Below are 16,900 nucleotides of genomic sequence, written 5' to 3' on the forward strand. Positions count from 1 at the left end.
TGTCTTCTTTAATTCTTCTATGATTATAGCAGCACTTTTTTTAGATACTATAACACTTAAGATAGTGGATGGAAACAAAGTTTTGACAGATATTAGAAGAGGTGAAAGATGCCAGAAAGGCATGCTTTTAACATGTGACTATGAGAAGTGAGTACTGCTTAGTTTCATATGAACTGTATCAAGAATTAGCCAGAAAGATTGATTATAAATTAAGGAGTGCTAAATAACTGGATGCAAAGCCCTTCCAATTATGGGAGTTTGAGACAATATTTTTTTCTAAGCTTTTCTTACTATTATTCTAGAGACTTTAAATCAGTAAATATAAATAACTAAACAAATTTATTGGCCAGCTCTAAATTTTATTTTTTGGGCATTCAATTGACATATAACTAATATTCAAATTGAGGGTAATAAAAATCTTATTTACATATTTAGTTGATATTGTAGTACTCATCTTGATAGTTTGAGTTGATCAGGAATGAGACAATCATGAAATATCAAAAATTCAAAGTGTACAGAATGTATACAATGGAAAACAATAATAAGTAAAGGTGCTAAATAATGTCATGTTTATTATTATTATTATAAAATAAACACACGATTAATTAACATGAGAATAATAATTATTCTGTAAATAATAATAATACAGTAGAGCATCGATTATCCGACCTTCGATTAACCGACCGCGTTCTAGTCGGCAAATTCAAATGTCCGCTAGTGATGTGGCGCTACAATATTTGGTTATGTCTTGGCTACTTTAATATTATTTTTGTTAAATTTTTGCATGTTTTAGCTGGCAGCACTGGCTCGACCATGAAAGGGAGGCTAGTATTTAAACCAGGCCTAATACACTATACTAATAATGTATTTTTTTTCATACTTTTTGGTTATCCGACTTTTCAGTTATCCGACCGACCCCAGTCCCCAATTAAGTCGGATAATCGATGCTCTACTGTATATTGTACTTAAAATACGTGATGTCCTGTGCAATACAGGCAAGTTGCAACTGTATCTGGAAGTATCTGTCAACCATATCATTCACAGTGAAATAAATTGAAAGCTGATGTTAGACTTTTTGTTGTGTTTACAATTTCAGTGTATGGTGTCTCATCATAAATTTTTATTTGAATTACCCAAATATAAAATTTTTTATGCATTCTGGTTGAGTATGTATACTGTGGGTTAAGAATGGTAGTGTCTCAAACTAACAAGATTCTACTGTAACTACTGTTATTAGAGTCTTGATTGTTTGAGGCACTACCACCCGTGTAAGCCATAGTACATGTACCTAACCAGGATGGATAAAAATATTTCATGGAGGAAATTGTTGTCAAACAATACTGTTTTATTGTTTTTCTAATATCAAATAGAGAAAACATTAAATGTTGTTTGAAAAAATACAGAAAATTTAATTTTAAAACTTTAAATTGGTTTTAACAGTGTTAAATTTTCATTTAAAATTATGTAGTCTGGAATTTGATTGCTAACCACTGTAGTAAAAAATAATAATATATGATTATTTTCTTTCAGACAAGAATATAAATTAAACATACATGAATTGCGTGGAGAAACCTACAATGGATTGATAAGATTGCTGAAGCCTGGTTGCCGAAGTATTGTGCTGCTGGTCGATAAAGAATCTAAGACAAAATTACTTAATAAATTCTATCGCATTGTGTATCCTTATCGCAAGTGAGTTTTTGAATTTTATTGATTGAGATGAACTTAATTAGTTTTAATTAATTTATTCTCTGGTATTTGCGATTTTACAGGAATAAAACATTGATGTTTGCTTTTCTAATGGTCGAAAAAAATTTGGAGTGGTATCGACGTTTACTACTTCAGACGCTGGGAGAACCTAGAGAACTTAACATCAATCCAAAAAATTGCATTGGGACTGTTTTGTCCTTGAATGGACATAGAAAATATTTCTGTGTTTATCATGCAAAACATTCAGAAATGAAACACTGTAAATTGAGGGTAAGATAAAGGAAATTTTACTGTGAAATGTTTAATTTTATATTAATCATTATTTTCAAATTTCAGAATAGAAAACATAAAAATGGGGGCGAATTTATTGGGTTTGAAGAAAGTGGAAGTGAAACAGAAAATAGTGATGTGGAAGCAGGAAATTTAGTTAGGGATCAAGAAGATAACGAAACTTATAGCAACATACTTTTTGAAGAATATTTGCTGGATGGTTTACCCAATTGGCTCGACAGATTATTTGAAGGCTCGACCCAACGTTATTACATTCAATATTGGCCTGAAAATATGAAATGAATATTTAAATTTTTTCTGTACTTTACATTATCTATATTTTATCATCTTAAGACATCTCGTATATATCTAGTCACAAAGTAAAAATGGAAAAAACTTTAAATCCTTAGGACAATTTGTGGTTGTTTGGACCAGAATCTTATTTAAAGGACAGTTGTAGAGATTGAATTGTTTTGTTCCTGTTATGTTTTCCACAATAACTTATCAATTATGAAATCATTATCAAATGTATAAAATAGTTTGTTTTAAGAATTCAAGCAAAGAAAGGAGTGTGAAGGGATAGAACTTTGTAATTTATTACTTAAAAATTCTTGAAATATAAGCAGAGTATCTTGCTCAAAAGGAAAATTATTTCCATTGGTTGACAAAAATATAATTACTCTATCAATCAACTTTGCAGAAACAAGTTAAAAAAAATTATGCACTATTATTACTCCATTTTTTTTCCATTATCAAATAAACTTCCAAATGATTATCATTGTTATTATTAATCATGCTGTTTTATTGTACATTTATTTCAGAAATATTTAACCTGTTTTCTGAGAAATCAAAATATTCCAGCTTTTTATAATTAAATTATAGATTTATATAATATTTAAATATCTAAAGTACTGATTGAGAAATTATTAGTTATACTTTTCTGTTATTCTCTATTACATACACACTTCAGTTAATTGGAATAGTTTCCCCCCCTCTAAAATTTAACAGTATTTTTTATTATATGACTAAATTTTCAGATAAATCAATGGAGTTATTACATTTCATAGATCAAAATGTTTAAAGTAGTTATTTTCTCTCACATTTCAATACAAAAAACTTGAATGTAAAATTGTAGAGGGCATTGAGCATTTATAAAACATGCTATACCATTTATACAGGATTTGTAGTTTGGAATTTTAGTTCAAAATTAGATAATATGCATTAAACTGTTACTGATAAGCCGCAAGATTGATTATTGATGTCTTGTTACAATTATTTGAATATACTGATGTAAACAATAATTTTTAAAAATTGTTTTTTCAACTTTTGCTAGTTAGTAATAGTTTTGTGCCTGTGGCAGTTAGATGATGAATCAACCATAGTTTTGAAGTAGATGTAACTTACCCATTGCAATATTTTCAGTAGGTCAAAATTGTTTTGGGAGATCGAAAAAAAGTTGTGAATGATTCATTGTCAAAAGGGCATAGACAAAAATATAGTATAAAAAAGTTTATTGGTTGATGTATTTTGATATTGATAAACTAATTGATTCAGATTTTACACTTCCCTTATGATTAGCCTGTTTTATTTTAATTGTACATATGGAGATTTTTATTACTCTTCATGAATGTTTTCTTTTGTATTTTTAGTGTTTAAATTATTAAGTTTAAAATAATTTGTCATATTTACAGTTTTGAAAATTGGAATACTCTTGTCAAAAATAGAAGAAAATTGTAGAAACTCCAATTTTAATTGTAAAACATTTTGTAAGTAAGTTGTTTAAAATTCATAAAAATTTGTTCATTTCTCACATTTATAATATAAATAATAATAAACACAATATATCACTTTCAATAAATTTTCACTATCAGACTATTTTCTGATTGAATTATTATTAGTTGAATTCAGCCAGCAGGACTAAAGGGATTTTTTGTGAACAGTTTGTCCCAGATATATCTGGTCCCGTTCGTCACCACTCAGCCGTTCCATTGGCTCGATCCAATATTTGCATTGTGGGTTTGGAAAAAGTAATCGTCGTATTTTCTCAGATTAGTTGATGATTAAAATGCCAAACTAGACGAAGCCATTCTACAGTTCTTAGAAGATATGGGACTTAAGCTATTGCAATTTATTGAGTATAAGAACCGATGATATATTTAAGCGCTTGCAATGTTCGAATGACCTGGAACTACCCGTCTCTATTTTGTTGTATAACCAAAGTATACAAGTTAATTTAGAGGAAAATTCCTTTAAAGTTAAATGGTGTTGGCAATAAATTTATCAGTGGATTTTGTTATACAGTATTGAATACAAAGTGATATCGGCCAAAGGAATTCTCTTGTAATTTCTATCAAAAGCCCATTGCAATAGACCAAAAAAATTAATATTGATAATCACTGCAGGTGTGGTAAGCATAAAACAAAGTTAGAGTAGTACTTAGAAAGTATTCAATCTTCAGGAAGTTTATGCTAATGTTGAATTAACTCTTATTTAAAATAACATTATTGCCATAGTCATGTTAAAATATCTATGTAGGTTTTTTAAAACTATTTGAATGTAGAGCTAAGTTATTGCTTATAGGCTAATAGGGTAAAACTAACACACGAAATATATTGTGTGTCAAGTTCTAGACCTGTTTCGTACGAGGATTTGTTTACGTCGATAATAGCATGTTAGCTTTCGTGTTTTATCTTGTTACCTCCTGGTTTCTCTTGCTGTTGATGGTACAGATGTTGCTCTTCCTCTTATGTGACATTTCTGGAAACGCATGGTGTAGCGTCGAGCAGTAGTCTCCATCATAGTAACATTTCATTGTCATAGTATCTTCTTTTCAACTCCTTAATACCTTGGTGAAAGCGATCTCCTTGCTTCTGGCTCACTTCACCAAAGTTTTCAGGAAAACACATGAGGTGAACACGTAAAAAGTGAAATTCAAGCTTATTGAACATCCAACACTATGAACTTCGTCAACATATTTTCAACAATGGTAACATACTTGAGGTCCCTATTGTTTAAGTTACGAACAAATCTTTGGGAGGCAATCAAAATCTTTCTTTTTTACTTTACTCATTGTAAGTGGGAAGTCGTCACCTGATATCAGTCTTCTTATGTCTGGGCCAACAAAAGTGCCTTCTTTAACCTTGGCTTCTGACAAGTGTGGAATTTCTTGGAGAAGTACATAAAATACCCTCCTTGTCTCATACGTTTACAATGAAATATTTTTATGTTGCTACTATACAAATATGAAATTTATTAAAAAAACCACTTGATACGACTTTTTTTAGTATCATTTTTGAATTCGGCGCACCAAAATATGTTAAGAACACATGAAAAGAAGAAAAAAGTATTTTAATTTTTGGCCTGTGTAATGTATTTAATATTTATTATTTAATTTGTTCTATTTATTTGTACTTATTCAAAGGAACATTAATTTGTTCATATACATTTAACTAATATTTCAATCAATGGAGAAGTCGCTTATTTAAAAACCATCAATTGGAATAATTAAGTAACAAATTGGACGGTGGGTACACATTTTGGTCTCATCATGAAATAATAGTAAAATAAAAACAGATATTGGTGCTAAAAGTTTGTAGATGACACTATAGCCAATGTTGACAAATGTAATTTATTGAAAAATAATACAAAATGTCTTTCATTAACGCTTTATTAGCAAACAAAGCAGATCAAACGGTTAAAATAATCTAAATTGCCAGCTGGCATGCGAGTGCCATGCGAGTGCCATGCTTGTCTTGCCTTCCAGTACACTTAAACATTTTATATTTGCCATTCTACCACACCTGAACCAATGCACCTTTCTCAAATCTTTCTTCGGTGGCATCATTTACAACATAAGAGCTTTAATTTGATACCTTAATCGTATTTTTAGTCCCAGCCGTTTACTCGAACTAAGTCGGACAAACTGAAATCCTCTCAAATTAATATATATAGACATAGGTACGAAATTGGTTTTACCCCACATGACAGGCTTTAGTGGTAGGAAACGGTTTATTCTTTTTCCCAGTAGTTCAAATTTGTTTTAGTTGGGAGAATAGAGTGTGGGAAGAATCATGATTACCTCATTGCTATTATTTGTTCAGTTGTTGCAGATTCTTTCTGAAACATAAAATAGGTAGTAAAACATTTAAAATATACAAGTTTTGTCAAACCTTTTATTTTGCTAATGAGTCTTTTAAAAGAAAAATTTGTACAAACAATATATCAATTCATGATGACAATATTACTGTTACATCATATAGGATTCAACTTTGCACATTTTGATCGTGGAGACAACCATCTTGTTGCAGCGAAAAAGGCAGCTGAAACGAGTGCCGAGATTTAACCTCGAACCAGTTAGACCGCTGCAAGCATGGCTTCAAGAAAACATAAGCATCTAGCCTCCTGCTTCTGGTGGAACTGCCTTAGTTTTACCCTAGATTACCCCCAATTTAGAAAACTGTCCGAGCTCGAGCTCAAACATCAGTCAAGCTCGTGCTCGGATAAAAAAAATAAGATGAACGATTCTACGAAACAGATCCCTGTACTATTATCATGAAATAATAATCGGAACAATTCTTAATTTATTGTTTTTAAAAATCTTAAAGCCTAAAAATCCTAAGTCATTTTAGTTATTATCAGAGGTTGACATCTGATAAAGCCTAAATTTGAATTTGAAATTCCAATTTAGGCAAATTAAATTTGAATTTACATCTGATATGGAGATAGATAATTGATGATTTACTTTGGTAATCCCAATGAGAAAAATTCGCCTGGTCTTATGGATATATTTTATGATTATTTAAAGTCTAATGAATGCAATTATTTAAACTTAATTTTTAATTAATTCACTTTCAACATGTGTTGTGTATCTTAGCTGAAGATAGAAAATTAAATAAGCTATTCAGTTGATTTCAAACATTCTTTAATACGTAAATGGTCAGTTTTAAAAATTAATTAATTTATATATATATTTGCATCTTAACATTCACATTGAAGGTTCAAATGAAACCACCAATCTGCTTTATTTCTTTAGCTTCTGTTGTCCTATCCTAAAACCCTCCATTTATAGGGGAAAACTTAGGTTTTAGGCTAAAACTTTTTTTGGCAAAACTTGGTAACAGCATCAAATCACACTGCAGTTTTACCCTAAATATAAGACTACCCCAAACATTACCCTGAGAGGTTGAAATTACTCTAGAAACAGCAGCACTAAATTATGCACAGTGCCAATGGCAGGAACTGGATTTGTGTCAGTTTCGGGTCACAGTTACAATTACGAATGCTTTAATTCCTAATTTCTATTAGCTAAAAATGAAAATTAATTCATGGATAGACACCTTTCTTAAAAATGAATTTTTTCTATAAAACATTAGTACCGTAAGATAATGAGACGGAATTATAAATAAGATAAAACATAGGGAAACTTAGAATTTAATAGCTCTTCTCTCAGTGGGAGAATATCATTATTAGTAATTGAACATTCTGTAATATCGTACAGCTCAAAAAAAACATTATTGTTTGCATTAATTAGAAATTCATTACTTACATGACATACGCAACCATAATATTGTCTGGATAACATTACTTTGGAAAGGAGACAGGATAGTTATAGAGAAAAGACAGTGTTCCAGACTAAAACCTCATCTCACTCGCAGCCAATTATAGGTGGAAGGGACGTAACGTTTGCTAGGGGCAACTACTCGGCATTTTTTTCTTAATCGGTGCAACTTTAGAATTCGGTACGTATTTGAAATCGGAACACAATCTACAAAATCAGTATTTCTGGTCAATTTAGCTATTTTAGAAGTACTTTAAGCATTGAGGAAAGCCTAACATAAAAGCTAAAAACTTGTGTGAACATAAATTTTGGTGGTTTTATGGAGTATGTGCTATTTCCAAACGTTTATTATTTTCTAAACAAATTACAACATACTACATAATTGCAGTATAATTCCTTATATGCAGCCTTTTTCAACATTTTAAATAGTAAATATATTTAACACTCTTCCATCCCATTAGAACATAAGGGCGGATAGGACCAAATCTCAAGATGTAATTTTTATAATAAAATGTGAAGTGGTATGGACATGTTCCTATCCAGATCTATCCCTGATAGAACAATATACTAATATTAGGAATGTCAACGTGGAAAATCTGGTATAATACTATAAATGACATCAAACCTCTATAGCATTATAGTAGTGTCTATATTCATTATTTCATTTACATTAATTTCTATTGAAGTTATATTTAAGATTGAAGATAAAATAATGTTAGCAGAAAACAAATTACTGTATTACAAAATTGTAGTTAAATATACAAGAAAATACCAAATCGAATAATAAGTACAAATAATTAAATTTTAATACCATCAAATTCCAAGTACATAAATTACAGAAGTTAACAATTCAAATATACACTTATCATTGTTCATTAGCTTCCAAGGAAGTTTTTACATAATATTATGTATTTATATTTATGTATCTCGCTGAAGTGTGACAATATTTTATCTTTTTTTATGATATTTACCTGAACACAAACTAATTTAAATAATTTAATATATTTATCATTCCTGTTATAGTCCTTTATATGCTTGTCTTTAATATGTCTATTTAAGCTTTGCTTATGATTATTTTTCAATTTCACTCGTCACATTCCATTTTATACACGAACAATCCACTGTATATTTTGTCACCGCCAACCGAAAACGAAACCCACACAAATCCAGTTTGCGCCATTGGTGCTGTTCGTCTTAGCAGCATAATTTAGAACTAATGCTCGTTCGGGTGCTAGACACTTGTCAAGTAAACGAGTTTAGCAACGCTCAGGACGGCATCGCTTAGTTTAACAACAACCTTTCCGGCTCGACATGTTTGTCCCGCAGATTTAACATTGTAGATTTGTCACTCCGCCACACCCGAACCATTGCACCTTTCTCAAATCTCTTCGGCTGCCAGTCAGAGCGTTAATTTGATACCCGGACCGTATTTTTAGCTCTAGCTGTTTACTCCGACTAGGTCGGAAAACTGAAACACTTTCAATTAACATAGGCCTATAGATGCTAGATGGTGGATCCCTATACATTATCAGCAGTATTTCCATACTGCTGATAAGCGCTGTGCATCTTCTGTTGATGCATGAGAAATCTTTAGCGTTTTTATATTCAGCTTCTCGACCCATTGACCAGAAAATGTGTTCTTAGCAATTTTTAGGGGTTTGACTTCCTTAAAATGCGAAATATTCCCGGGGATCGTATGCCACTAAAGCCGTCGTATGCTTTTCTTTTTTATCATCATACTGATGATCTTTAATGGGTAGATTTCTTGCCGTGTAACCTATGTATCTGCTTATTCTATTCTCACTTCCCAGCGTAATGGGTATTTCATTGATACCAGGGATTGTAGTTTGTATCTATCAGTTCTTTTCCTTTGCATACTAGATTATACACTGCAAGGTTACCTCTATATACTATTGGGTTGTTGCCAAATTTTTTTATCGAGTTTTATGGGTCTCTAGAATATTGTTTTCCGATAGATGACATTAGAAGTTTGTTGTGGGATATATAAATGCCATTCTGTGTGATGATACCAACTTTTTAAATGTCAAGCTTGCCAACGCTTTCTGGTGACCAAATTCGCACGTGTGCGCTTCACAATTATCAATTCAATATAAAAGCAGCTTAATTAATCTTATTGTTGTATGGTGCAATCGTTTGGCGGGAATGTCTTCTGCAAGTCTACAATCTACCATTGGTTTAGTAAATTTAAAGCTGGGCAATATGAAGTCGAAACCGGGAAGACCTTCCATCCTGTTGGGTGACGAGTTGCAGCACCCGGTGGAAGACACTTCACGCTGGACCACGCGAGAAATGAGCAAGGCGGTTGGTCGTGAACAGTCCATAGATGAACATTGTGCGCTTTCTTCTTGACAACGCTAGACACGTGTCAAGATTGATCCAGCAGAAGCTGCTTGATTTCGGCTGGGAGGTTCTCCATGCAACACTTATTGGATGGTAAGCAGTTCTCTGATGATGATGAAATGAAAATCGCACTTGCAGGTTCTTCGAGTCAAAATAGCCCGAGTTTATTTATAGGAATCCATGATCTGCCCAATCGATTAAAGAAGGTACTTGAATGTAATGACAATTCTTTTCTGAAATAAGTTGCTATTTATTTTTGAAATAAACATTGTATTATAAAACTATCAAAATTTCAAAAACTTTTGCATCAACCCAATAGTTTGCAGCCGTGTGTTCTTGAAATGTTTCGGGTAGTTGAAAGAGAAATGGGCAAAAGGATGAAATGGTTCACATTAATTATTTCCTGGCTTCAGAGATAGAAACTAATTATACTGATTCTAAAAACTTCTACGAAGAAATGCCAACTGCCGGCAATATTTATAACTAATTTCCTAGCTGCAGAGCATGAAATTAATGTGAATCATTTCACCCTTAACTACTGTCCTTGTTGCAGCTGAATTTAATTCAGCGATGCCATTCTCACACTGAACAAAGGCATACACTGAATTACTTTAGTGCATAAAATTTTGATCCGGAATTGAATCCGAGCGTTTGAAAAACACCAGGAATTTCTCGGGGTGGTGTGTTTCATGATGGACCTGAAAAAAAACTCTCTTGGTGTCCATAAGACGAAAAGTCAAAATTAAAAAAATCCAGCAACGAGTTGCGTAACTTTTCCGGCAAAAAAAGTTAAAATTGCGTGTGTCAATTTCATACAGTTTATGCATTTTATTATTCATCAAGTGATAAAGGTTTAAGAGGGGTTGAGTTTTATTGGATGTCCGAAAAGGGGTGGAGGGTACGGACAAACTGGGATAATGGGGGAGGGGGAAGTAAAAATTTCGAGAAGAACGTGATGGACAACCCCTTAGTGCGTGAGGGACAATTTTGTTTACCCACTTTGAAGCTTAATGACTTCTGTGTCTTTTAATCGAAAATGTCTGAAATTTTGCAGGGAGGTTTGTATACAAGAAGGATTGATGCTATTAAATTTTGGTGGTTAAACGTCGAGGGGAGGGGAGATATAAGGGGTCGTGTGTCGTATCTCGAGTAGGGTCGGACTAATTGAAGATTTCACTCGTTATTAGCATTTACAATTTTTTTTACAAAACTCATTTCTTCTAATTAAAACAGTTTCTACTTTTCTTGAGTGTAAAACGAGTGAGTCCGATCAAATTTTTTTTTTTAATTTAAGAAATAAAAATTGATCTCGTTTAAATCTACGGGTGAGTTAATACTTCAATGTCATCCACGTAAGTTTCGATCGTAACATCGTTGAATAAATATGGGATTTAAATATGTTTTTTTTTCATGTTTAGACGAGGAATTGTAAAAAAGCAATGCCGTCTACCTACTGAAAAATAAATAAATAAAAATCCAGCAACGAATTGCTTAACTTCCCGGTAACATTTGGTGGCGCTATCTGTTGTTATATTTTATTATTAAAAACTTTTTATATTTTTAACTAATATAAAATGGCAAAAATCTTAATTTTGAAGGTAAGGATAGGTTTTATAAAAATTGTCAATGCTAATAACGAGTAAAATCGTCGTTATGTCTTACCCTACTCAGACATGACACAAGACTCTCTTTATTTTCCCACCCCGTCGACTTTAATCACCAAAATTTAATAGCATCGATATCCCTAATAAACAAACCACTCCGCAAAATTTCAGAAATTTTTGATAAAAAGCACAGGAGTTATTAAGCTTCAAAGAGGGTGAACAAAGTCGTGCCACACACACACACATTAACATTCATGCATACAAAAAAAAATCCCGAAATTTTCTTCCATTTCTCGATGTTTCGGGTATCCCGAGTCCAAAAATGAGTCCGAGTTTTTGTTTATCGAAGTAAATAATTCCCTGTGACGTACTTATAGGAGTGATGTGATCACATCACCCCCGTAAGTACAGGCTTTAGAAATAAAATTTAAAGTAAAACGAGCAACATGGTCACAATGCCCCACTACAATTTTTAATCATATTTTTAATTTATTTAGTTTAAAATATATGCTCTCCATCTCAAATTAGTAGTGTCTTGCTCCTGTACATCATACTTTTCCCTCTAACAATAGACTCGTGCAGGTCAGCTATTAACTCCTTTCAGGGGAAAATTTTAAATTGAAATAACGTGACTTCCAGTTTGTATCAAATATACCTGTATACTTAATCGGGGCCTTCTGCCCCTAAGGTTTCCATATCTGGTCTCCTCTTTCATCTATCTAACTCCGTTCTCGAGATTAAGGAAATACAGACGGACAAACGGACGGATGGCAGTAGGTCTTCAATTTTTTTTCAAATTGCCACCCAGTAACACTCAGTTATTCAAGTTTCGTGGTGAATAAGTTTAAAACAAACCGTCCATACATTCCTCGTTATTTTTAAACGTGTTTTTTCTCCGATACGAGTCATAAAACTTTTCCCCTGTTTTTTCACACCTTATATATACAGTATATATATATTATATATATATATATATATATATATATATATATATTTATTTATTTATTTATTTAAGTGTAAATTCCGGCAACACTCTATTAATTTTTCTTTTCTGGTCGATTCGCTCCTCCATCTATATATATAATCGAGACGAGTTGATAATAATAATAATAATAATAATAATAATAATAATAATAATCAGCGCAGAGCCCAAACGGTTAGGAGTTGAAAGTTGAAATTTGGTACACAGTTAGGGTACGTCACGAGAACGCACGCTAAGAAGGGATTTTTTGAAATTCCTCCCCACGGGGGAGAGAGACGGGATTAAGTCTTAACACTTCCATCAACAATGGAAATGTTAAGTAACAATGGAAGTGTTAAGAATGGAAGAGTCAACAATGGAAGTGTTAAGAATGGAAGAGTCAACAATGGAAGTGTTACGTAGCAATGGAAATGTTAAGAGCACAAACGGTTAGGAGTTGAAATTTGGTACATAGTTAGGGTACGTCACGAGAACGCACACTAAGAAGGGATTTTTGAAATTCCTCCCCACGGGAGAGAGGGACAGGATTAAGTCTTAACACTTTCAATCAACGATGGAAGTTTTACGTAACAATGGAAGTGTTAAGAGAAAGCGACGTGCAAGACACAGATGCAGTTTTTTTTTTTTTCGTTTTTGCGGGAAATCGAACATATTTTTAGACCTATCTAAAAATTCTGTAATTAGTCTGGAAACAGGGAGGTCCCAATTCTTGCATTCTGTGAAAACGGGTAAGGTTGACTATAACGTAATAATCTTAATATTCGCTAAAACGGTTAGGAGTTGAAAGTTGGAATTTGGTACACAGTTAGGGTACCGGATTTAAGTACCAAAGTGTTAAGTAACAATGGAGAACGAGAGAAAGCGACGTGCAAGATTTACGGACGCTTGAAAAAAAAAGAAAAAAAAAAGAAAAAGAGTAATATGTTGGAACATATTCGATTTTCAAATTTGCCCTTTCTTTAGAAAAACTTAGTTCGTTGATGAAATTACTCTTTTTTTGTGACTATAATGTAATAATCTTAGTCTTCGCTATCGTTACTTTTGCCCGAGCAACGCCGGGCCTACCTGCTAGTTAGAATATAAAAATAAATAACCGGAATTAATAGTGACGTATAAATTCTGTGATATTCTACGAAGTGTCTTTATATGGCGCACACGTAATGGGACTGGCGTCGACGTGACGATTTCGATTCTAATACTCACCGTAAATTAAATAAATAAATTGGTACGTTTGTAGCATAATTCGAGGTCGTTAATGAAAATAGGGAAAGTCGTAAGGCGTATAAAACGGAACTTGGAGAAACGCCTGGAAACCAATCCAAAAGACGTTGATTTTAATTAGATATACTTTAAATATATATTTAACGGAGGTTTTAACGGGTTATAGGGCCTGTTAAGGCCTTAAAATTTTGATATCGCCGAGAGTAAACAATGGCATATCTCCGGAAATGGAATCTGTTCTTCGGAAGTTGGCAAGCTCACCGTTACCTTCACTTTTCCTTGTTTGGAGATTGGAAGGCGAGGGAAGAACTTTTTTTTTTTTTTAAATAAAAAGAATTTTTGGAATCTTAATAGCAGTGGTGACAACGGAAATGACGATCGCGGCTTGCGCTTTCTAAACACCTTATGTGGAAGAATGACGTCACAAGTGAACTTATAGCCTATATAAAACACGATGCTTACATTAGCGGAAGTAATTTGCCCTTTTGTCTAATAGTAATCTATCTTTCAACGAAAAAGAAATTAGAATTAGGCGTAATATTAGAGGTCTTCTTTAAAAGGAAGGCGTTTCACGCATCGAAAGTTCGGACGCGACATGGGCGTAAAAGAGGGATCGCGTTCTCGCTAACGAGTGACGAAGTAAGAACGAAACCTTAATAGAGCCAGCAGTCTCGGTTTTCTCTAGTAAAATACTCTGTTAAAATGTAATAAATAAATTCTACAATCTTAAATAAAGACACCGTCAAATTAATTGTTTGTAATCGTATTACGCGCCTTTGATTTGTCGCCATTTAAAATAGGATATTAACTATTGTTCCGCTTTACTTTGGTTTACTTTTATTTTTCCTTTCAAGAGGATCAAAAAACATTTGGTTTCCGGTAGAAATGGAAAATTCTCTGACGTAATTCGTTTGTATTTCTTAAATAGGTCTCTCTATTGTGTGGAATTGGACAGAAACTACACTTCCAATTACTTAAAAAGTAGAAATAATCGTCGCTTTCTCTGACTAGCGATAATCGCTCCGTTAACCCCGGTTGTTCGTTCTTCCGGCTACTAAGCGCTTAGATTTGATCGTAAAAACTTTTCGACGCGCGATCGGATTCGTCCGTCGCGTCGCCGCGATAAAGTCGGACGTTTCGGAATTTCAAAGCGGCCGAATCGATGGGAAACTCGGTCTCTCGAAGCCGGTTTTTCCGTTTCGACCAATCTTTAGATCGACGCAAATTGCTTTCTGTCGGCGAACGAACGAGTCGAAAAAACGTCCCGAAAGAGATTCGCGTTACGCTCGTTGGGAAAATTCCGCGCCCGAATCTCCTTTTCTTAGCGACCGACGCGCGCGACTTTATCTCCCTCCGCCGATACCGTGGAACGTCGGAGCAGCGCGCCCGCGGAGAGGGACGACCGAGGACCGGTGGCCGGAAACGGAAGAACGGAGTCGGGACGGGGATCCGGCGGAGAAGGCCGTCGGCCCTAGGCCAGAGCGGAGGGAGCGCCACGCCGGGCGGAGGAGAGGGGGCGGAAGCGGACGCGGCGGCGCGACTGCGCAGTGGCGCGGGCGCCGCGGGAAGGAGCCGCCATCGCGCAGTCGACGACCAGGGAGGAAGAGCGATCGCCGGGAAGTAGATCGCGGAGAAAGCGTCGAAGGTCGGAGGAAGCGGCTATTCGTCGTCGGGACCGAGGGACGCCGACTCTTCCGGTCGATCGGAGGCGGGAACGGAGCCACTCGCCTCCGCCGACCATGGGTTGCGCGCCCAGCCTCCGCCCCGAACGCGGCGCCGTCCTCTACCGCGCCGGTTCCAACCGTAGCGGATCGACGGCGACCCGGGGCCTGCCCGGCCTCTTCCGGGCCACCGACCCGCCGCCGGAAGCGACGTCGGAGGAAGAATTCTCGTCTCGCTCCGGCCGCCGGCTCGGGAGCGACGCGCCGGACCAGGTGAGTTTTCCACCGCCCATCGCCCACATCGACGCTGCGCGGTGGACTCCGAGCTCGATTCTTCGGCGACGCGTTCTTAACTCTTCGGTGGTGGTCGCCGGGTCGGGGAGGGGTGGTCGAATACCGGAAGGCGCGACTTCTTCTTCTTCCGGGTCGTCTTAAGTAGACGAAGCGTTACGACGACGCCGAGCGACTCGTGGCGAAGAGAGCGTTTCGGGTGACGTAAGAGAAGCGCGGGTCCGTCCCACTTCGGTTTTAAGTTCTTTCGCAAGAATTAAGAAAGTCTTCGTCCGCGACACTTTCCATCTTTCGAGCGCACGTGTCTCTTTTAGGGAACGAAGGGATCGACGAGAGACGAGGAACATCCAAACATCTTTCTTCGGAGTTTGCCGTTTTCCTCCGTCTTTATTCGAACTTCCACTGTCTTATTTCCATTTCGTCGTAACTGCAATAAATATATTTTCGAGTTTTTTTTTCTGTCGATTTTTTTCTCCGGAAATAGAGTCTACGAAAGTGCCTGGACCGATCGAAAAACAAAGAACCCATCTGGATCGTAGTTATCGCGGCGCGGGGGTTCCGCCACGCACGCGATGAAAGCGCCGACGCGAGGAACGACGGTCGGTTGGTCGCGCTTGGATAGGGAAATCCGGAACGGCGATTTTTCTCGGTCGACGGCGGACGGAACGAAAACCGAGACGATAACGACACACGGCGGAAGAAACGAGATAAAGCGACGCGATAAAAAACAAGAAACGTCGTTTTTATCGCGTCGCTTTAGGTAATCGGTCGGAAGTAGCCGCGACGATGGAGTCTGTAACTCGCTCGCTAGCGACTCGCATCTATTAGAAATAATTGTCTGCTAAAGTCTCCCTTTTTTACATTAAGTCTAATGCTAGAAAATCTGCGTTTAATAGCGGCGTAAAGGAGAGAAGCGGAAAGGGAAACAAAGCGACCAGATATTAGTCTCGTTTTGTAATTACGTATTATGAGGAAGGATTATTTCCGGTCGATCTTCTCCCTCGACGTTTCGTTCGGAACGACGACCTACCCTGATCGATCGACTGTAGATTTAGCTCGGAAATATCCGGAAAAAAAATACGCGTAGCTTTTCGAATCGCCGGACCCTTTCCTCGGAGAATATTTTTCTTATTTAGTCGCCGAAAGCGAGAGAAAACAAAGTTTTGCATTCGGTAAACTGGAAAATTACGGATAGCTCGCTCGATCGTCCGATGATAGAGATCGATCTTTAAATAGAGGAATA

At 35.6% G+C, this 16,900-nt stretch overlaps 2 protein-coding genes across 2 annotated transcripts in view; both read left to right on the plus strand.

Moving 5' to 3' along the window:
• The window catches only part of l(3)80Fg (dnaJ homolog subfamily C member 16 l(3)80Fg), a 42,413-nt gene extending 38,558 nt beyond the window's left edge, over positions 1-3,855 (plus strand). Inside the window, exons 9-11 of the mRNA XM_067288466.1 lie at positions 1,531-1,692; positions 1,773-1,980; positions 2,047-3,855. Of these exons, the coding sequence (XP_067144567.1) occupies positions 1,531-1,692; positions 1,773-1,980; positions 2,047-2,283 (607 nt within the window). The 3' untranslated portion in view covers positions 2,284-3,855. The remainder of the gene's footprint in view (positions 1-1,530; positions 1,693-1,772; positions 1,981-2,046) is intronic.
• Positions 3,856-15,206: 11,351 nt separating this feature from the next.
• The window catches only part of LOC136990107 (high affinity cAMP-specific and IBMX-insensitive 3',5'-cyclic phosphodiesterase 8B-like), a 78,205-nt gene continuing 76,511 nt past the window's right edge, over positions 15,207-16,900 (plus strand). Inside the window, 1 exon segment of the mRNA XM_067288463.1 lies at positions 15,207-15,639. Within this exon segment, the coding sequence (XP_067144564.1) occupies positions 15,445-15,639 (195 nt within the window). The 5' untranslated portion in view covers positions 15,207-15,444.

Source organism: Centruroides vittatus, unplaced genomic scaffold, assembly GCF_030686945.1.
Source record: "Centruroides vittatus isolate TY-2023 unplaced genomic scaffold, ASM3068694v2 scaffold_861, whole genome shotgun sequence".
Lineage (NCBI taxonomy): Eukaryota > Metazoa > Arthropoda > Arachnida > Scorpiones > Buthidae > Centruroides > Centruroides vittatus.